The 20,490-nt window shown below is 40.4% G+C and overlaps 1 protein-coding gene across 14 annotated transcripts in view; it reads left to right on the top strand.

Moving 5' to 3' along the window:
* Positions 1-201: 201 nt before the first annotated feature.
* Positions 202-20,490, top strand: part of LOC147026221 (solute carrier family 2, facilitated glucose transporter member 12-like) — a 78,121-nt gene continuing 57,832 nt past the window's right edge. For 10 of the 14 annotated variants that reach the window (XR_015058166.1, XR_015058164.1, XR_015058167.1 and 7 more), the window contains exons 1-8: positions 203-382; positions 1,495-1,543; positions 3,275-3,944; positions 14,172-14,226; positions 14,359-14,689; positions 14,775-14,918; positions 16,251-16,373; positions 18,108-18,240. Coding sequence is in view for 8 of the 14 variants with exons in the window: in XM_085881414.1 (XP_085737540.1) it covers positions 1,534-1,543; positions 3,275-3,944; positions 14,172-14,226; positions 14,359-14,689; positions 14,775-14,918; positions 16,251-16,373; positions 18,108-18,240 (1,466 nt within the window). In the remaining 6 variants the exon portion in view is untranslated. The other 4 variants (XR_015058169.1, XM_085881410.1, XM_085881409.1 and 1 more) reach the window with 4 other exon arrangements.

Genomic DNA, 20,490 nt, shown 5'->3' with positions numbered 1-20,490 from the left:
TGCACGTCCAGCCACGCACGTACGGGCCCGCACTAGTTAACCTCATCTGTCATTAATACGTTTTGTTTTTTTTTAACTTTAAAAGTTAAAAATCCTCTTAATCTCTACTTTTAAAAGTAAAATTCCTATCGATATGAATAATGTATTCGCAGCTTTCAGCACAAATCGATTGTTAATAGGAAGTTGCTTCGAAAAAGTTTCAGAGAGGAGAAAGAGGAAGTGGAAAGTAAAGTTTAAAATAATTAAATAATTGAACGAAGGGGGCTGCGCTGGAACCCGCGGCCCGTGATGGACGCCAAAGGGTCTTGCTCTGCGGAGGCCGTCCTGGAATAATCGATTATCGAATGAGTCGAACCAGTCGGGAGGGAAACGCTGTGCACGCGTAAGTGAACACTCATCCGAAAAGCATTTCCAGCACGGAAACTTGGAGCAGCAGCAACAACAAAGACGGATCGTGATGCGAACGAAGCGACTTGTTACAACTTTCTCACCTTTAACCCGCACAAACGTTGATATATGATAACTCTCGATCACGTGTTCCGTCCGATATTCGTGAAATAAACATTTAAATAAATAAAATGCACGACGCCCTCATCATGTCCGTGGAGTTACACGGCCTTTGTCAGATGTTCCGTGTAATGCGCACGGTCCGTGTATCCACCTGCAAGCCGTGCCGAGTGCTCACGGGTCGTTTCACGTGTGCACGGAACATACGGTCATGGCGCGACGTGCACGCTGGACACCTGGACACAGCCTCGGAACATGTACCTACCGGCCTACCTACCTACCGACCTAACTACCTACCTACCGACCGACCTACCAACCTACCTACCTACCGACCGACCTAACTACCTACCTACCTACCGACCTACCGAGCGACCTACCGACCTACCTCCGGGCTGTACTCACCTGCGAGGTGCCTTGTCCTCTGTTCCTAAATCACAATTAAAGAGGGAATTGTATTTGCCATTCAGCCAACGTACCGACACCAGGACTATCCCCACATCGCCATTTACTTTCAAACTGTTTATCGATCTTATTTACAAATGACGTACGCAAAACTTGTACCCTTCGACACGTCGTCCTCGTCCTCCTCCTCCTTTTGACTTAAAGCCGCAACATCTTCCAAACCTCCTTTCCCACTTTCTCTCTTATAAACCTTCCTTTTTCTTAACGCAGCGTTTTATTTTACAATTACCCCGCGGACACAAGGTAAGACCCCCCCACACCCCCACCCCCCACGAAAAGGCAAACTGATGCATTCCAGATGGTTCGACTTCCAATCAAGGGAACGTCATCACCCACGACTCTTTCAATCGATCACGAGACGTCACGTGGACGCGCAGTGTTCACGTCACGTGATCCTAATGCCATGACGTCTGTTGGATTATATAATGGATATATTTCCGTTAAAGTAGCACGATGTGTTTGTGTGTGTCATCTCTCCACTAATTGCTCCTTGTAAATAACTCGCTCTCCTTGTTTCCCCTCCAGATACAGAAGATCGGGTCTCTTGATTGAGGTGTGCTGGCAATGGCGGATGGTAAGTACTAAGTATATAAATGTGTTCAAGGTTGACCAGCATTGTGAGTTGTGATCAAAAGGTTGTTCGAGTTTGAGTTCACAATCTGACGGTAGAACTTTATTTAATTACATCTTCTACTGAATCCCTGGATGTTTTGTGACTGGTACTGCACATGTATTGCAAAGCAATTCTCACTCTTGTTTAACACGGTATATTTTCTTGCATTACTAATCCAAATGTTCTTCGGCAGTACATGAAATTGTGATTGTGTGTGTGTACTATATATACTCGTAAAGGTGCCCGTCTTTGGGCATCACTGGCAACATATGGTAAAAGACAGATCGCATGAATGTATTTTAAACAATATATTATATCATTTTTATCCATTGATTATCATTCAGGTTTTCCACTTCGATGACATTACCACGTAGTTTAGTGACTGCACAACGTGTACCATTTGTGAGTTCCGGAGGATCCGTAGAGCGCATTAAAATTACAGGGCACCTTACTTTAAAGTGATCCAAAAGGCGATCAGTTTCGTGTACATATTCATATCCTGCATATTTTAGCTGATTTCTGAAACTGTTAACAGCATGTCGATCGGATGGTTCTGTGATTTTTCTACAGAAGTACGACTTAAGCCTGTACGCCACTATGCGGAGACCCGAGGACCTAATATTTCACAACAAACTCAAAATTTGAAGATATTTTAAATAAACAATTTATTATATCATTTTTATCCATCGATAATATGAATTGTTCTGTACAGCTATAGTTGTCCTCCTGGGATCTGCGCATCCATCCACAATCTATGTTGTAATGAAGTGCAGTAGGAATAATAAAAACAGCACCGTGCGGGAGTGTAGGTAATCTCTCCAAAGCTCTCAGCCTTAAAATGCATCACGATCGGTTTGATTGTGAACAGATATACGGACGGACATCGAGACCGGTTTTATTAGGTCATCCTGAAGGTATCGCTTGATATTACACATTGAAATAGAGATATGAATACTCAAGTGAGTTTATTATATGTCTATGATAGCTTATTGACAGCTCAATAACATGAGCAATTTAATATGGCAAACAGTGATTAATAATAACATACTCTACAAAAGGTTTTACGAACTCATCTTAGTGGTCCTCTAAAAAATGGGAAACATTTTTATTTCTTTTTTTGTGCAATAATTCCTCCCATTTTGCAAATAGAGAACATGAACTGTTTAACTCCCATAATCATCAAAACGAATTTAGAGGTGCCTCTTAAGGAAGACAATAATATCATCTATATTAATATTTTGGCACGCCCCTTTTTTTTTTTTTTTTAATTCCACCATCAGATTACTATACATGTCAAAGCTTGTTTTATTTCATGCAGTAACAAGAAAAGGGGCGTGCTGAAATATTAATATATATAATTACACACTGTGTTATCTGCAAGGTACCTTGACCAGGTCCATCAATGAGGAAAGATCCGTTCATTTTTAAACCAGTAAGTTTAATTGCCTGTCACTAACTTCATTTGAAAAGGTAATCCAGTTGCTGCTTCTTTGAGAAGATCCATTCATTGTTCATGTTGTCTGTTTGCTATCTTTGTATATTTATTTTTCAGGATAATCTCACACAAGTTGTTGTTGTTTTTATGGAGGGTGAGTGTGTGGTGAAGAGGCATAACTTCACGATGTGTAGTTAAAACTGGGCTTGATTGGCTGTTCAGAGATGAACCAATGACTGCTACATTCCCTTCCACAGGACGGCATGACCCGCTGTGGTTCTACTCAATGACGAGCTTGTTGGTGGCACCAACAGGTGGTGCAGCGTTTGGTTATCACCTGTCGGTGATATCAGGTGCTCTTATGCAACTCAGCACCACCTTTAACCTGAGTTGCCAGCAGCAGGAATTGGCTGTCGGTGCTCTTGTAATGGGGGCAGTGCTGTGCTCTCTCATATGCATCCCTGCACTTGACTGCATGGGACGACGTGCTTCTGTCGTCGCCAGCGCCTGCATTTCTGCCACAGCGAGTTTGGGTCTCGCTTTTGCACCAACGTTCTCTTTATTGGTTGCTGCAAGAGCCTTGGAAGGCTTTTCCGTGGCGCTGCTCTCGGTGACGACGTGCCTCTACGTGGCTGAGATTGCGACGGCGAAGCAGCGCGGTTCGCTTGTGGCTGCTTTTGAGATTGGAGTAACCGCTGGTGTGGTCCTGGCATATTCTGGCGGTTATTTCCTGGCAGAACGAATGTCAGGCTGGCGAGTTATGTTTGCACTTGCTTCGGTACCTGCCCTGCTTCAAGCTGTCATGGTCATGTTGCTGCCAGACAGCCCACGCACACTCCTACTGAGAGGCCAAGAGAGACTTGCCGAAGAGGCGTTGGCAAAACTCCACGGCTGGCGGGATGTGGCTCAAGACTTGAGGGCTATAAGGTTATAAGATTTATATAACTAATGTTAATTTTGCATTTTAGTGAGTTATTTGCTTTATTGTTATTATTATTTTTTTTTTTACCTTCCCAAGTAATTCCAGGATATAAATGTTCTTCCGTTAATCCCCTCCTGGTTAAACTCCCAAAATCAACTGCACCAACCGTATTGTTCCTCTTTCCTCCAATTTCTGGAACTGCCTTCCTTTTGGCAGTTCAACCCCATTCTTCCCTCCAGGGCTACAAGCAGACTGTGCACCACCATCTTGTGTCTTCTCTCATTCCTACACATAATCTTCGATCCTCGTTAACCATACCTAACCAAACCCTCTTATTTGCAGGTTGCTGTTACCTCCTCTCCTTTCTCTCCTCTTTTCCTGTTCGTTCATCCCTTTGCTTGTGCCCAACTGTGGACCCTCACTGCCCCAACTGTCAGTTTATTACCTTTCTACCCTTTGTCACCACATGCAAAAAAAAAAACTTTAATCATGTCACTCTGCTGGATTGTGAAACAGTTTGTGTTATAATCCCAAAAGCTTTGCATGAAATTTATTCGCAAGGACACGGTCAATATAAATGCAAGACTTGGAGCAGCACCTTAGGAGTTATCTGCATATTTAATGTTAAAAAAGGATATATATATATATATATATATATATATATATATATATATATATATATATATATAATATATATGGGAGAGCAGTACAACATAGCTGGTAGCAGACGACAGACCGTACACGGGGAATGACAAAAATATGCAAGTGGTACTATGGAACGCCAAGACTTCCCAAACATTGTCAGCATGTCCGCGAAGTGCCACAGCAATTTCATAGGGATCGTGTGACGGCGAGCCGAGTTTTTAGTGTGCAAGCTTGATATTATAATAGAGGTATGTGTATATATATATATTTATATATATATATATTTGTAAATTTTAGAAAGAAGTCGGGTTATTTAGACTTGAGTAAAAATTAATCTGGGAGTGCACCACAGCAATGTCTGTCGAAATTCCCTGACATTCTGTTTTTGAGGTCGATTGATGCGAGCAGTCTGTGACGTCTCTTTATTCTGTTTGTGTTTTTGCACGTTTATCAGTCTCGTGATTGTGAGGATTACAATGTCTCTTCTTCAATGCGTGTTTTCTTTCTTTGGATGGAGATGTACATCTGCCAAGTAGACTTCTCTTATTTTGTGGCATTGTTTCTGAAGAATTGAAGACGAGTAAGTATAGAATTTACCTTCGAACACGACGTGGAAGGCCAAGGCGTAAGCCGAGTTCTGCTCCAACGTACGACGCTTGATCGACCAGAGGGACGATTCTTTTCATTTTAGCATCGACTTTCGAACATGACGCGGAATTACCGATGAGTAAGCCAAGCTCTGCCACTCTCCCCACCGATCGGCCAAAATGCTTTTGTTTTGTTTTTTTAACTTCAATTCCATTAATAACTGAAAGTTTTTATCTATTGTGACCTTGACTTTCATAATGTCTTACAACAAATTTCGGGACAATTGGCTCGGATGTATGGAACTGTATAAATATCAAACAAAAGGACACACACACACACACACACACACACACACACACACACACACACACACACACACACACACACACACACACACACACACACCTCATACAGTGCCTACAGAAAGTCTATACCCCCTTTCAAAATTTTCACCTTTTGTTGCTTTGTAGCCTTGAATGAAGTCAGAATTTAATTTATTTTCTTCTTCCACCAACGTTTTTACATTGTAACCCAGAACTTCCAAGTGTGAAACAAATTTCAGAAAATTAAGTAAAAATACAAAAATAGAATATTTCCGTTGGATAGTTGTCCACCCCCTGAGTTGATACTTGGTGGAAGCACCTTTGACAGCAATTACAGCTGTGAGTCTGTTGGGATCGGTCTCCACCAATTTTGCACACCTTTGATTGGGCAATATTTGCCCATTCTTCTGTTCAAGTTGGGTGGTGAGCTTTGATGGACAGCAACGTTCAAGTCGTGCCATCGATTATTTTATTTTATTTAATTTTTTTTTTTTTTTTCTTCCCAATTGGATTTAGGTCAGGGTTCTGATGAGACTACGCAAGGACGTTTATCGTTTTCTTCCTAAGCAGCTCCAATGTAGCTTTGGATTTCATGGTCATTGTCATTGTTCTTCTTCAGGTCATTGTCATGCTTAAACGTGAACTTTCGTTCAAATTTTAGCTTTCTTGCAGAGGGCAGCAGGTTTTCCTCTGGGATTTTTCTGTATTTTACTCCATCCATCTTCCCTTCTATCCTCACAAGTGCCCAAGTCCCTGCTGATGGGAAACATCCAAATAACATAATGCTGCCACCACCATGCTTCACAGTGGAGATGGTGTTCTTTGGGTGATTTACTGTGTTGGGTTTGCACCAATCTTAACGTTTTGCATTTTGGCCAATAAGTTCCATCTTTGTCTTGTCAGACCACAATTTTTTGCCACATGGCTTCAGAATCTCCAGTTTTTATATAAATATCTATATATATATTTTTGCATTCCTCAAGATGGGCTTTTTTGAGTAATGGCTTCCTTCTTGCCAGATTTGTGGTGTGCTTGGGATATTGTCACATGCATACAGTGACTAACTAGTCTTTACCATAAAGGCATGTTGCTCTTTCAAAGTTGCCATTGGCCTCTTGGTAGCCTCTCTAATCAGTCTCCTGGCTTGGACAGCCTTAGCTGGGCAGGTCCTTGGTGGTACCATATGCCTTCCACTTCTCATTGATTGTCTTGTCAGTGCTCCAAGTGATATTCAAATCCTTTGAAATATTTTTATACCAATCCCCTGATCTGTGCCTTTCCACAATTTTATCCTGGAGGTCTTGTGAAAGCTCATTGGGGCTCGTGGTTGAGTCTTTGCTGTGAAATTCAAAATCCAGTAGAGGAAACATGCAGGAACAGCTGATTTTATTCTCAAATAATCAGAATACCTACTATTTAACAGATGGAGGCCAATTAACTTGGTGTGTAATTTTGAAGGTGAATAGTTACACCTGAGCTATACTGAACAAAAATATAAACGCACCAACCTAAATATCTAAGTCAAGATTGCCATTATGGGAAAATGGTCAAACCGATGATATGTTTGAGCAATGGTTCCTTTGTTTTGCTCAAGACAGATGTTCCCATTGAAATTGACCACTCTGAGTGTGTGGACTCACACGTTGAGTAATCCTTCCCATGAGCACCATGGGGCTTGACAGAGTGATGGTCAGTGAGCGTGACCAGGACACAAACACTCCCTATAGCTTGCCCTATAAAAGGCCTCCCAAAATGTGGACTGGTGCCAAATGTCAACATGCCACAGATGTCACAAATCTTGAGGGAGCGCGCCATTGGCATGCTGAATTCTGGGACGTCAGTATGGGCCGTTGCAGCACACTTCAATGTCCACCACTCCACCATTAGCCGCCTGAGAACGCGCCTCAGAGAGGCTGGAAGCACCGTGAACCGCCCACTTGCCCGGCGACCACGTGTGACCACCGCCGGTGAGGATCGTCACATGAGGCTGCAACATCTCCGGGATCGACTCTGACCGGCCACGAGGACTGCCGATGAGACTGTCGTGCTGCATAAAGGCGCATTTCAGCCCAGACGGTGCGTAACCGCTTGAGGGAGGCCAACACCCGCTACTGACTGTGAACTCTGACAGTGACACCTCGGTTGTGTCGGCTGTTGTAGCGCAAAGACTGTCGCCAGAATTCTCAAGGAACTCTTTGAAATTTAATGCTCAATTGTCATGGATTCTATAACCAAATTGTTGTGAAGATTTAGTATTAATGAGTTCGAGGTAAAATAGTAACAATCGCTTGGTGCGTTTATATTTTTGTTCAGCAAAATTTACAATCACTACTCTAAGGAGGGTGGACACTTATCCAACCAAGATATTCTCGTTTTGTATTTTAAATTGTTTTTCTGAAATTTGTAGAATTTGTTTTTCACTTGGAAGTTGTGGGTTACGATGTGGAAAGTCTGATTTAATTCCAGGGCAGAAGGCAACAAAAGGTGAAAATTTTGAAAGGCAGTGTAGACGTTCTACAGGCACTGTATTTACCATCCGAAAGTAATTGTTGGTAAAAAAAAAAAAAAAATAATCATGTATCTTCCCTTCCAAGGAACTTCAGTGCAGCAGGCCATTAGGCCTCTGGTGTTCTTTGGGTGATCGTGGTATGATTACTAACCGATTGCTGTTTGTGCATGCTCTCTTTTTAATTGCCGGAATCTTTTGGATTTCGGCAATTATGTTTGTCGGTTGTGTGTGTCATTCTGTTTGTTTACCCTGTAGCAACTACACAGTTTCAGCGATCATGATCAAACTGGGTACAGGCGTCGGCCATGGTCCAACTTAGACACTTGTCGTTTTTGGTGAATCTTGGTTCAAGGTCACTGAAAAACCGAAATTCTTATTTTGGCAATAACGTCTGCTAAAATGGTCATATCGACTTCAAACCAAATTCAAAATGTGCATCTTCCAATTCTGCATCCAACCATATGTCTCATTGGGGTGTCACACCAACACACTTCTTAGCGGTCGGTTAGGGTTAGTTTGGTTTGGCAGCCACATTTTATATATATATATATTTTTTTCAACATGAAAAAAAAACTTCTCAGTGCTGAACAGGTGAAGGTGAAACTTTACAGGAATGATTGTCTATTCATGAGGAACAAAATGTTCTCCACCAATGTCATAGATCACATGGTTTGGCAGCTATGATTTTATTTATTTATTTTTTGAAGAATACACCTCTCAAAATTCTCAAGAACTGCTTGACAGATCGAGGGGAAACTTCACCCACATGTTCCCCAAGCTTTGGGGATAAGTGCTCATGAATAATTAATAGGTCACGTAGTCTGGCAGCCATATTGGATGAAGTGAAAATCTTTTTAAAAAATCTTCTCTTTAACCGCTTCATCAATCGACATGAAACTTCAGTTTTGATCTAGTATTCATAGGAAATATATCTTTTAAAGTTCAACCTGATCAGACTCATGGTCTGGCAGCAAGAATTATTTAATACTCTGAGTATTGGTTCATGGATTTAAATCAAACTTGGTGCAAGTATGTGTAATGATGTAATAAGGTGGGAGGATGCATATCTGTCGACATCGCGACTTTGAAGAGTGCCGTTGTTTATAGTATGAACATCTAAACATCTTTTTTTTAAATGTTATTAATATAAGCTAACCATTTATATTATGAACGACTGACCATTTATAATTAAAAAAAAAAAAAAATATATATATATATATATATATATATATTACGAACAACTAATTTATATTATAAATAACTGATCATTTATACGGTAAGGGGCACCCGACCAAAAGATTAACTTTTACCCTTTAAAAAAAAATCGTGCCAACAAATTATTCCAAAATAAAAATTGTATTCCAAAATAAAAATTGTATTCCAAGAATAACTAGAACGGGCACTCGGTAGAGCGCATACCTTCGCTAACGCTACATTTTGCCCCCCCCCCCCCCAGAAACCATTGATTGTGAGGGTATTTAATCCCATACCACATCTGCCATCTCATGTTTTATGATGGCTTAAAAACATTAAATTTCCTGCTGTTTGACACTGATTCACATACATTGTACAATTTCTGTATGAACTCCCTGACCTTTTTGGGTGTCGGTGTCAAGTCAATCTGATGACAACTGGTCACATTATAAGAAATTATTTTCTGGCATTTTAGGGGCATTTATTTAGCACACACGAGTTTGTTTTTTCTAAATAAGTTATTTATTGTGAACAAACAAACATTCATTGTACAAAAATGACGATTTTGACCTTTTCATGACCTTGACCTTTGTACTCTTAATTTTGTAATTGGTATTAGAGTGTGGGGAACAGAACAGTCAACATTTTGGTGTTGGTTTCATGCAAATCGGATCAGAATTGACCGTTATGACTAAAACCACACATTTTGTAATGTCATGACACCCCTTGACCTTTGACTCCCAACCGCTAATAAGGGTTATTACGTCATTGTGTCATGTCACATATCACAAGATGGGGCATTGAATTCTGAACATTTTGGCATTAGTTGCATGCAAATTGGATACAAATTGACCATGCTATGGTAAAAAGACTATTTTGACCTTTTCTTGACCTTTGACCCGATCGCTCCCAAAATCTAATCAAATGGTTCTCGGATAATAACCAATCATCCCACCAAATTTGCTGCGATTCAGTTCAATACTTTTGGAGTTATGCGAATAAAAAAACAAACAAACAAACAAACACACATATACACAGCGATCAAAACATAACCTTCGCAACAAAGTTTGCGAAGGTAATAAATTATTCCAAATCCACGTGTGTATTCCAACAATAATAAATTGTTGCATATCAGCTGCTTATTTTTATTTTTTATTCCCCCCCCCCCCTTCTCCATATCCTTTTCTCACCTGTGTTGAAAGTAGAGTGAAAGGCGGTGTATAATCAGAAATACTGTTTGATAGGGCCATTTATATTACTATTGAATGAATTTTAATGGAAATGTTGAGGGGGGAAAAAAAAGTATTGAATATATCAAAAGGAAATGTATGTTGGAGAAAAAAAAAAAAAAAAAAAAGTATTGAATATCAAGTATTTTCTGAATCCAATTGATATGAGAAATTGGGTTTGAGACCATTATGATTATAAGTGAAGAAGCAGATTATGGAGAGTTTTTGTTTTCATGTAAATTGAAACTGGCCCACCCTTCCTCACCTGTATCATACTGTTTACAGATTAGTCTGTAATCGTGGTATCCCCCTATAGGACGATTGTGGATGCAGGCAGTGATGGATGGACGGACGGATGAATGCATGCTGAGACCAAGCTCCTCTTTTATTTTTTATTCCCCCCCCCCCCTTCTCCATATCCTTTTCTCACCTGTGTTGAAAGTAGAGTGAAAGGCGGTGTATAATCAGAAATACTGTTTGATAGGGCCATTTATATTACTATTGAATGAATTTTAATGGAAATGTTGAGGGGGGAAAAAAAAGTATTGAATATATCAAAAGGAAATGTATGTTGGAGAAAAAAAAAAAAAAAAAAAAAGTATTGAATATCAAGTATTTTCTGAATCCAATTGATATGAGAAATTGGGTTTGAGACCATTATGATTATAAGTGAAGAAGCAGATTATGGAGAGTTTTTGTTTTCATGTAAATTGAAACTGGCCCACCCTTCCTCACCTGTATCATACTGTTTACAGATTAGTCTGTAATCGTGGTATCCCCCTATAGGACGATTGTGGATGCAGGCAGTGATGGATGGACGGACGGATGAATGCATGCTGAGACCAAGCTCCTCTTTTATATTAAAGATCATGAACAACTATCCTTTTATAATGAAAACAACTTATTCATATTGTGAGCAGCAACTAACCATTTTATTATATATATATATATATATATATATATATATATATATATATATATATATATATATATTTTTTTTTCTTCTCTCCACATTTTCATGTGGGTCTTCATATTTTGAAAAAAAAAAATTTAAAATACCCATTTATAGAAGTTGCTTAATATTTTGAGGTTGTGTAAAAATCAGCTTGCAGCAAAATTGCTTCCAGTTGTCATGTGGGATTTTATTATGGCCGCCACAGAAGGTGTGAAGGAGGTTGTTTTCACCCCTTTCTGGCTGTTTGTTTGTTTGTTTGTGTACAGGATATCACAAAAAGTTGTGGATGGATCCAGATGAAATTTTGGAGACGGACGAAATGATTAGATTTTGGTGAAGATCCGGATCTGACTACAAGAATTTTTAAAGTGATTCTTCACCATTGAGAGATCGGGCCAAAAACTATATTTGCACGATATCTCAAAAAGTTGTCTACGGATTCGGACGAAACTTTGTGGACAGGTTGGGTGTGTCGCAAGGACAAATTGATTCGATTTTGAAGATCCGCATCCAAATATGAGAATTATTTAAGTTTTTAAGTGATTCTTCACCACAGAGATGGGGCCAAAAAACGATATTGTACTGCATGACATGATATTTCAAATATATATTTGGTCTGATATGTTCTCCTGCATCAGGTATTACGTGGCGGAGGTATGCGCTCTACCGAGTGCCCTTATAGTATTGTGAATGTTATCGATGCAGCCTGTAGGACATTTTGTTTTAACATACTTGCAAATTGCTTGTTTTTTTTTTTTTTTTTGTTTTTTTTAAATATATACAATGAGGCTCGTAGAAGAGCTAACACGCAGAATGTATAATAACGGGAGCAGGAGATGAGGGGTGGGAGAGGGATGGGGTTCATGGTGTAAACAAGATGGACACTACAGGGACTTTCAGGAAGGAAAGCAGGGAATATGAAGGAGGTGGGTTAACGGAGGTGGAAAAGATGTTTGTTCTCATTGTGTTCGTGTATTTTGAAACCCACATAGTCCTCTGTCTGCATGATTTTTTTTTTTTTTTTTTTTTTTGTTCTCCCATTATGGTGATTGATTGCATCTTGGTTACGATGTTACTGTCTGTCCTTTCTTTATTTTTAATTATTATTATTATTATTTTTTTTCATGGCCCATGTGTCAAAGGTTCGTTGAGGAGGTTTTAATTGATATTGCGTGTAGAAGATGTTTGTATACCTTGAATTTAATTGCAAGCGGATTAGGCGATGACGGAGTTGAAAACTGGGTTCCCTGCACCGTGAGCCGTGTGCCGTGTGCCCAGATAAGGGAATTATAAACAGGCCAACACCATTTTAATGATGCTATTCTAAGTTTAAGTAAACACTCGTACATTTCTAAATTTATTTTTAAATCATCGTAACATGTTTGGAAAAAACAAAAGTCTGAAGGGTTAGGTCTAACTTTTATCTGAATCACTCACTTGAGTACTCTAGCTCTACAAACAACTTCTTACAATTCAGATTCCTACCCCCCCCCCCCCCCAACCACATGCACTCCCACTATATATGGTACATACAAAGTAGATGCAAATTCAGTGCAGTTCTGTTTCACAAACGTATTATGGCCACTGCATCAAATTGTTATAATGGGACCTTCTTCCTCCTCCCAGACCCCACTCTCAAAAATGCTCTTTCTCTTCCTGCCTTGTGAGTACACGAGCTTCACACAAAAAGAATATAACTGAAAATGTATTTTACATTTCAACTTGGCATACAGAACCTTCAGCTCATTTTGGCTACATTTTCACTTGATTAACTGGCTCGCTTGATTTATACACGGTGACTAAATGGATTTTGATTTTTTTTTTTTTTTTCAAGGAATAAAACTACAGTTCATCTATCCACAAAAACAGCTCGGTCTCGGCATCCGTCCATCCAGCCATGTGCTTGTATGTCTATTTACATACTGTTGGAATGTACCTTTTGATGACAAAGACACCCAGGACCCAAATGTCCCCTTGTACCACTTGGATCTTCTTATGTCACAAATAAATATATTATCACCATTATTACAAACATTTGTGGAACATAAATGTTTGTATGATTATTATGGGTATCAATCAACACAGCAAATATGACATCAATCTGCAACGATGTGTGGAGAGGTGAGCGCAGCGAGCAGATCCACGCGAGTTCGTCCTTGAATAGAGTTCAAATTTGTTACTCGAAACTGGACTGTCAATCAAATGTGCCACTTGTAAAGAAAATTGTAACCTCAGTGCTATGGAAGGATCATCAAACAAATCTACCAATCTATTTCTATGGTCAGTCATTGGAAAAGGTTCAGTTTATTGAGGTTGTTGGCCTCATCATTAGCCCTGACCTCTCCTGGGCTGACAATAGAGCAAAGCAAGACTGAAGCCAACCACAGACTGGGCATCTACTTCAAGTAGATGGTGCACTACCTCATGTTATCCCCTATCCTACCCTTGATCTTTTCTCCCCCCCCCCCCATGCACCAGATTGAACTGAACCTGACCCTCTTAATTGCAGGTTTCTGTGTTTCCTCCCTGCTTTCTCTTTTCTTCCTGTTCATTCATTCCCATGCTTATTGCTTCTAAATCTGGCTCCACTGTCAGTTTGTTGCCTTTTTTTTACCCTCCATTACCTTGCTCTTGCATGAGCCTCGATATTGTATAGAAACCATGAGTACTGGACTCTATTGTACATATTTCCTCATCTGATGGGGCTTCTTGTGTCTGCACATACGTCATGTGAAATTCTCTTGATTTTCTTAATATACACGGTTAATATGGGATTGCTGTCTTCCTAGGGCTTCGTTGAATATTGAAAAGCAATATGGTTTCAAGGATCTACTTGGAACAAAGGTGAGGTTGGATTGACTAACTTTGCATTGCTTTGTGTATTGTCAGCACACGATGGGATTCTGTAGTTTGAAGGCAAGGAGAAGTTGAGACTGTGTTGCTCTGTCCCATAATATCTTCAAACCTTATTTCCAGAACAATATTCGTTACTGCCTCGTTATTGGCTGTGGCCTGACTACCTTTCAACAGCTGAGTGGGCAACCAACGTTGCTGTATTATGCTGGTCCTGTTTTTCATGCTGTGGGGTTTGCTGGACCAACTGCTTCAGCACTGGCTGCCCTGGGTCTGGGTTCAGTAAAGTTTTGCTGTGCCATGCTAGCGACGGTGCTGGTTGACTGTGCAGGTCGCCGGTGTTTTCTCTTGGCTGGAACCTTGGGAATGGCGGTATCGGTAGCAGTGGTCAGCGTAGCGACGGCGTTTGGAAAATTAGAAAGTGGTGCAGGTGGTGGGATGTGTACATACCAAGGTAGGTAACAGGTCTTGACAATTACATTATCATCGGTGAGTGTTGCGGAATAGCTTTTGTGTATGCAATTCTTCTTTCATTTCAGGATCCTTGTCAAATATTTCATGGACAAGTAAATTACATGAGGGAAGTGGTGGGAAAGATGAAGCATTTTCACTCGCAGCCCGTTGGCTTGCTCTTCTGGGAATTCTTTGCTTTGAGGCTTTTTATTCACTTGGCTTTGGAACAAGTAAGTAAAATGAACGAGCATCTTGTCCCAATTTCTGGCATGGCAAAACCAAACCCACAACCATACCTGCTTTCTTAAACTTTGTTTCCCTTAACAATACAGCAACAACACACAAATTTAAGCTGTTAGTAGTTTAAATTTAAATTTTATTTGCCTCTTTATAAGCTTTCTGACTTTTCCACTTTGCAGAGTTTGGCCTCATTTACATGTTAAAACAAAAGGTCACTCAGGAGAGCACATACCTCCACCGTGCAATGCCTGGTCCAGTAGAACCTATTGGCCCAATACAATTTTGAAATATCATGCTGTATATGTATATGTATATATATATATATATATATATATATATATATATATTGTATCGTTTTTGGCCCAATCGCTTAAAAAAAAAATTCTAGTATCCAGATCTTCACCAAAATCTAATCAGTTCGTCGTCACATACCCAACCTGTCCACAAAATTTCATCTGGATCTGTCTGAACCTTTTGAGATATCCTGCAAACAGGCAGACAGGTGAAAACATAACTTCCGTCCACTTTCGGTGGTTGAGGTAAAAATCTAAGCTATTGTGTTTCAGGGACTATTGAGTGCTTTCTTCATACAATCTTTTGAACGATCCCCATACAAAGCCTCAGGAGCTGTGAGAGGGAAAGTTGAGTCCTGGCTGCGTTTTCATTGTTTGACTCGACGTGCTTTTTGAGTTGTGTTCGATCGGTTTTAATGGCATTTGAAAACCCTCCACTCCCATACAAATGCGACCGCCCCACCACCTCCTCCCGAGAACCCTACCACCCCCCTCCATACAACTTCTCTTTCCCTGTGACCCATCACCCTCCCCCATCCTTATCTTCTCCGCATTGCATCTTATCGCGATGTCTCATGCATTGCATACTGTTTTAAGTGCATTTTCCTCTTGGGTGTGGGTAGGTCAGCAAGTTGGGAGGGGAGATTCGCAAAATAGAGAATTCCACTTGTACTCTATCCTCCCATCCACCCCACTCCCTTTTTCCTGAAACTGCCAAAACTGATTGTGTACAAGTCGGTCCTACAAGTTTGCACAACGCAAGCTTGTTTCTTAATTGGCATCAACAAACTTTTTCAATGTAGTAAAAAACCACACGTGACCTACGAGGGGTGTTCAAAAAGTTATACAATCGAGATATTCACAATAGTCAAACACCATTGTTTTATTTTTGAATTTATAATTGGTAAGAAAGTGTGTGTGTGTGTGTGTGTGTGTGTGTGTGTGTGTGTGTGTGTGTGTGTGTGTGTGTGTGTGTGTGTGTGTGTGTGTGTGTGTGTGTGTGTGTGTGTGTGTGTGTGTGTGTGTCAGTGACATGGGTGATTCTCAGTGAGATCTTTCCCGTTGGACTGAAGGGTCGAGCTGTGGCATTGACCAGTACCTTAAACTGGGGCACCAACCTTGCCCTTTCACTCTCTTTCCTTGACATTGTGGGTAAGTGAACAGTGGAATTTGCAATTCCTTGCATGGTGTTTCATTTTATTATTTTTTTTTTTTGCAATAGCCTTCTTCATTGCTCATCTGTTTTTAGCATGTAGCTTCACTGCCGTGAAGGTGTTATCCCTCTATTCTTGAAGGTGTCGTCGTCTTTTCTTCTTCAACAATCCAATTATTTCCATGTTTTTTTTTTTTGTGGGTTTGACCAGGGGAGGTTTCTTTGGCTCAAGCCTTTCAGGAACAGGATGGTCAGGCCTGATGCTCGACTAAATGGACAGGAATTTGGATTCATCCACAGTGTTGGCGATAGCTCACCTAATCTTCATGAAGGATACTGTGGGATCTTTAACATTGACCAACCAATGCTCACAGATGGGATGCCCAGGTTCTCTTCCATCCAAGGGATGCACACACATTGAATTGCCCTATCTGTGAATCATCAGGATGACAGTTTATAGCTGGGTTAGGATTCAAACCCAGGCTTGAGAGCTTCGACGCAAGTGTGCCTACCTCTAAGTCATCCTGCCAGCCCTCTATTCTTCAAGGTGTAACACCCTATATATATATATATATATATATATATATATATATATATATATATATATATATATATATATATATATATATATATATATATATATATATATATATATATATTGTTGTTGTTTCGGACCAAGTTGGACTTGGTTTGAAATGGGGGCTTATGGATTGTTCTTAATTTTGGTGGCCGTGTGCTCGCGCGCGTCCGCAACCATATCTCGGACATGTCTTGTTCGATTTTATTCGTACTTGGCACAGACAACACATGATGGTTTACATATGCACGTCATTTTTTTTTTCCACATCAGATTCAAGATGGCCGACTGGCGGCCATTGTAGCCATCCACGAGACCGCCAACTGGCGGCCATTGTAGTTGTAAAAAAAAAAAAACCGGATGTTGAACACGTCCTCAACCATTTCTCGGACATGCATTTACCGATGTTGTTCAAACTTGGCACCCGGATAAATGAATGGTGGCTTACATATGCCCATCACTTTTAATTTTTTTTTTTCAAGATCAGATCAAAGATTGCCAACTGGTGACCATTTTGTAACAATGTGTCCCAAAATATTTCTCAGATATGCATGGTCAGGTTTTGTTCAAACTTGGCACAGCACATGATGACATGCATGTGCCCCTCACTTTATTTTGTGATTTGATCAAAGATGGCCAACTGGTAGACTCGTGGCAATTTTAGTTGTTCATAAATCTTGGCCCTTTAACTCTATACAGAAAATTACTAAAACGATGAGGGCTATGCCATTTTGTTTTCTTTTTACTTGTTTTCCTCCAATATGGATATATTTTTTATTTGACTTGTATGTGCTTCCCTCCTTTGGTTTGTACAAAGTATGTTCTTTATTTTATTGCTGTCCGTAATTGGTATCCCAAAAAGTATTGTGGCTCTGATATAAGGGTTAAAACTAAAAGATGAAGAAGAATGGAACTAAGGGGAATAAATTGGTTTGTTGACAATCGCAATATAGGTACTTGTGCTTAACCTTCCTTACACCCTTGCTTCTGATATGTATGTAATTTGTAGATGTCTCCCAACTAATTCTGCTTTGTGCTTTGCAGGGATATCTCGCATATCTTTTTTTCTCATTGATTTCAGTTAGGGGGGGGGGGGCTTTAATTGTATGTTACCATGGAACGATCTTGAAATGATGTGATGTGACATGTCCCACAGAGACCATTGGCTTACACATGATGTGTGCAATTTATTCAACCATGGGCCTTTTTGCTGCTGCCTTTGTGTACTTCGCTGTACCAGAAACTAAAGGACGTTCTTTGGAAGAGATTTCTAATGACCAACACATGAGGTGAACTTTTTTGTTTGTTTTATTTCGAAATTGATTATGTGATTTCTTTTCACAATAAACTTGAGGAGCTATTGCCTGAATGTGGGTTGGCCTGCAGTATTTTCATCGGAACTTTCACTTTTGATGCAACGATGCAGGCGAAAATGACAACTACGATATGATTGTCCATTGCCTATACTAATGGTCTTGTAATTCATTTGAAGGTATGATGGGTCCTTGTCCTGCATATGTACCATCTCTTCCAAGAGCCTAACATCAATGTATAACTCTGGTATTTATAGAATACTAAGTTACCCCACGCAGTCTTGAGAAGGACTTGGTGCGAGCCAACTGTTCTGGCGGCAAATTAGTCATTGCATCTATCGACACTTTTGAGGTAAATGTGTGCAACTTATACCATACTTTGAAAAGTTAATCGTAAGCTACAAAGTAGCTTTTATTCTCGTTCTCGAGTGTTTTCATAACTACCAAGGCTGATAGACATCAGAATACATTGATAAAGTATAAATAAGGAGATTGGTAAAACGCCAAGTTGTACTACTTCTTTCTCCCCCCCCCCCTCCCCGGCCAGCCGAGAACAATGAAGGTTGAAGGGATTGCAATGATTCTAATGCGAGGAAGTGACATTGTCTCTGGGCCTTAGCCTTTGTTTAATTCACCATGTGAGTTCTGAGGGAGTGGGTGTCATCCAAGTATTAAGCACAATATCAAATGGTCATGTAAAGTTTCAATTTCCTCTGTTGAACAGTTTTTGATGTACGCTCTCAACACTAGAACTGTTGGCAGTGATGACCAGGTACGAAGACGTCCCGCTTTGATCGGACACCTGACCCATCACGTTCTCTTTATTCAATTGAATTAAGAATGGTATTAAAGAAATTAAATTCAAATAAAATAGGTATTGCATTGGAGTCGTCAGAAGGAATCCATCCATCCATCCATAGGGACCATACTCTGTGCAGAGCGTTGGTGCTGCTTTAGCAGTCTCCTTGGCTATTTGGCATAATCCTAGACATGCCGCCACTCCGACACAGGATACCAGCAAGCTGGCACTCATTTTGCCGACCATGGAAGGATGATTGGCAGAGTGAACCCCACCTGTTATTGATTCAACAGCCAAGGGGGATTTGAACTCAGGATCCTCGGATCCCAAGCCCACCACCAAACTGTTATTAATAACCGGGTTTTTTTAAAAAAAAATTTAAATGCTGCACTGCATATCCTCCTAACCACCAATAAATTATTTTCCTGCTTCTTTTTATGTATTTTATAAATAATATTTGGTTATTTTATTTTTTTAATCTAAATACCTCCATTATTTAATACCATCTATCTATACTAATAAAAGTCTCTGTGTGTGTGTGTGTCTCCTCCATAACTCCAAAACCATAAAACCTAGCAGCCTGAAACTTTGCATGCATATGAAGAAAACTCAAAGGAAGTGCAAGAGTGAAAATTGGGTGTTTGGGTTAATTATCTTCAAAGGGGGTGTTTTTTTTTTGGGAGGGGTTTTTTTGTATACCTTGGTCGAGGCTCGTATGAGAGCTAACACACAACTCACAGCAAGGAGGCATGAGACAAGAGGGGCGGGAGTGGAAGGGACAAAACAGTGGGGAACAGACACATTAGGTGAACTGTGGAAGGGAGAGGGATGGGGATGGACAGGGAACATGGCGAAGAGAAGATTGACATTACAGGGACTTTCAGGAAGGAAAGCAGGGGAATTGAAGGAGGTGGGTTTGGGTGGATTATCGGGGGTAGAAAAGATCGAGGATTTGGATGGGGGAAGATAAGAGGTGGTGGTGAACAGCTGTTTTGAAAGCCTGGAGGAAGAATGGGAAAGAATAGAGTGAGGAAGTTTATTCCAAAGGCGGGAAAAAAGAGGAATGAAAGAGTGAAGATGAGCAGTGATTCGTGATTTTGGTAGTTTTACCAGAAGCGGGTTGTTGGCGGACCTTGAGCACCGTGTGGAAATGTGGTGGGGACAAATCGCAGAGAGAACGGGGGGGGGGGGGAAAGGCTGGAGAGGAGTCTGTAGAAGACAGAAAGACCACCGACCAACCTGCGGTGATTGAGTGAGAGGCCCAAAGACTCAGCTTCATAGCGGGAGATGCTGATGATCTTAAATGCCCTGGTTTCGACAGCGTGAAGCCGAGAAAGGTGGGAGGCAGGAGCACCAGCCCAGAGGGGAGAGCAGTACTCCATCAGGCTACGGACAAAAGCTTTGTAAGTGGTCAGGAGCTCAAGAGG

The sequence above is a fragment of the Eptatretus burgeri genome, chromosome 5 (assembly GCF_056783735.1).
Source record: "Eptatretus burgeri isolate ZD-2024b chromosome 5, Ebu_testis_v1, whole genome shotgun sequence".
In the NCBI taxonomy this organism is placed as follows: Eukaryota; Metazoa; Chordata; class Myxini; order Myxiniformes; family Myxinidae; genus Eptatretus; species Eptatretus burgeri.
This window is presented reverse-complemented; position numbering and strand designations above follow the sequence as displayed.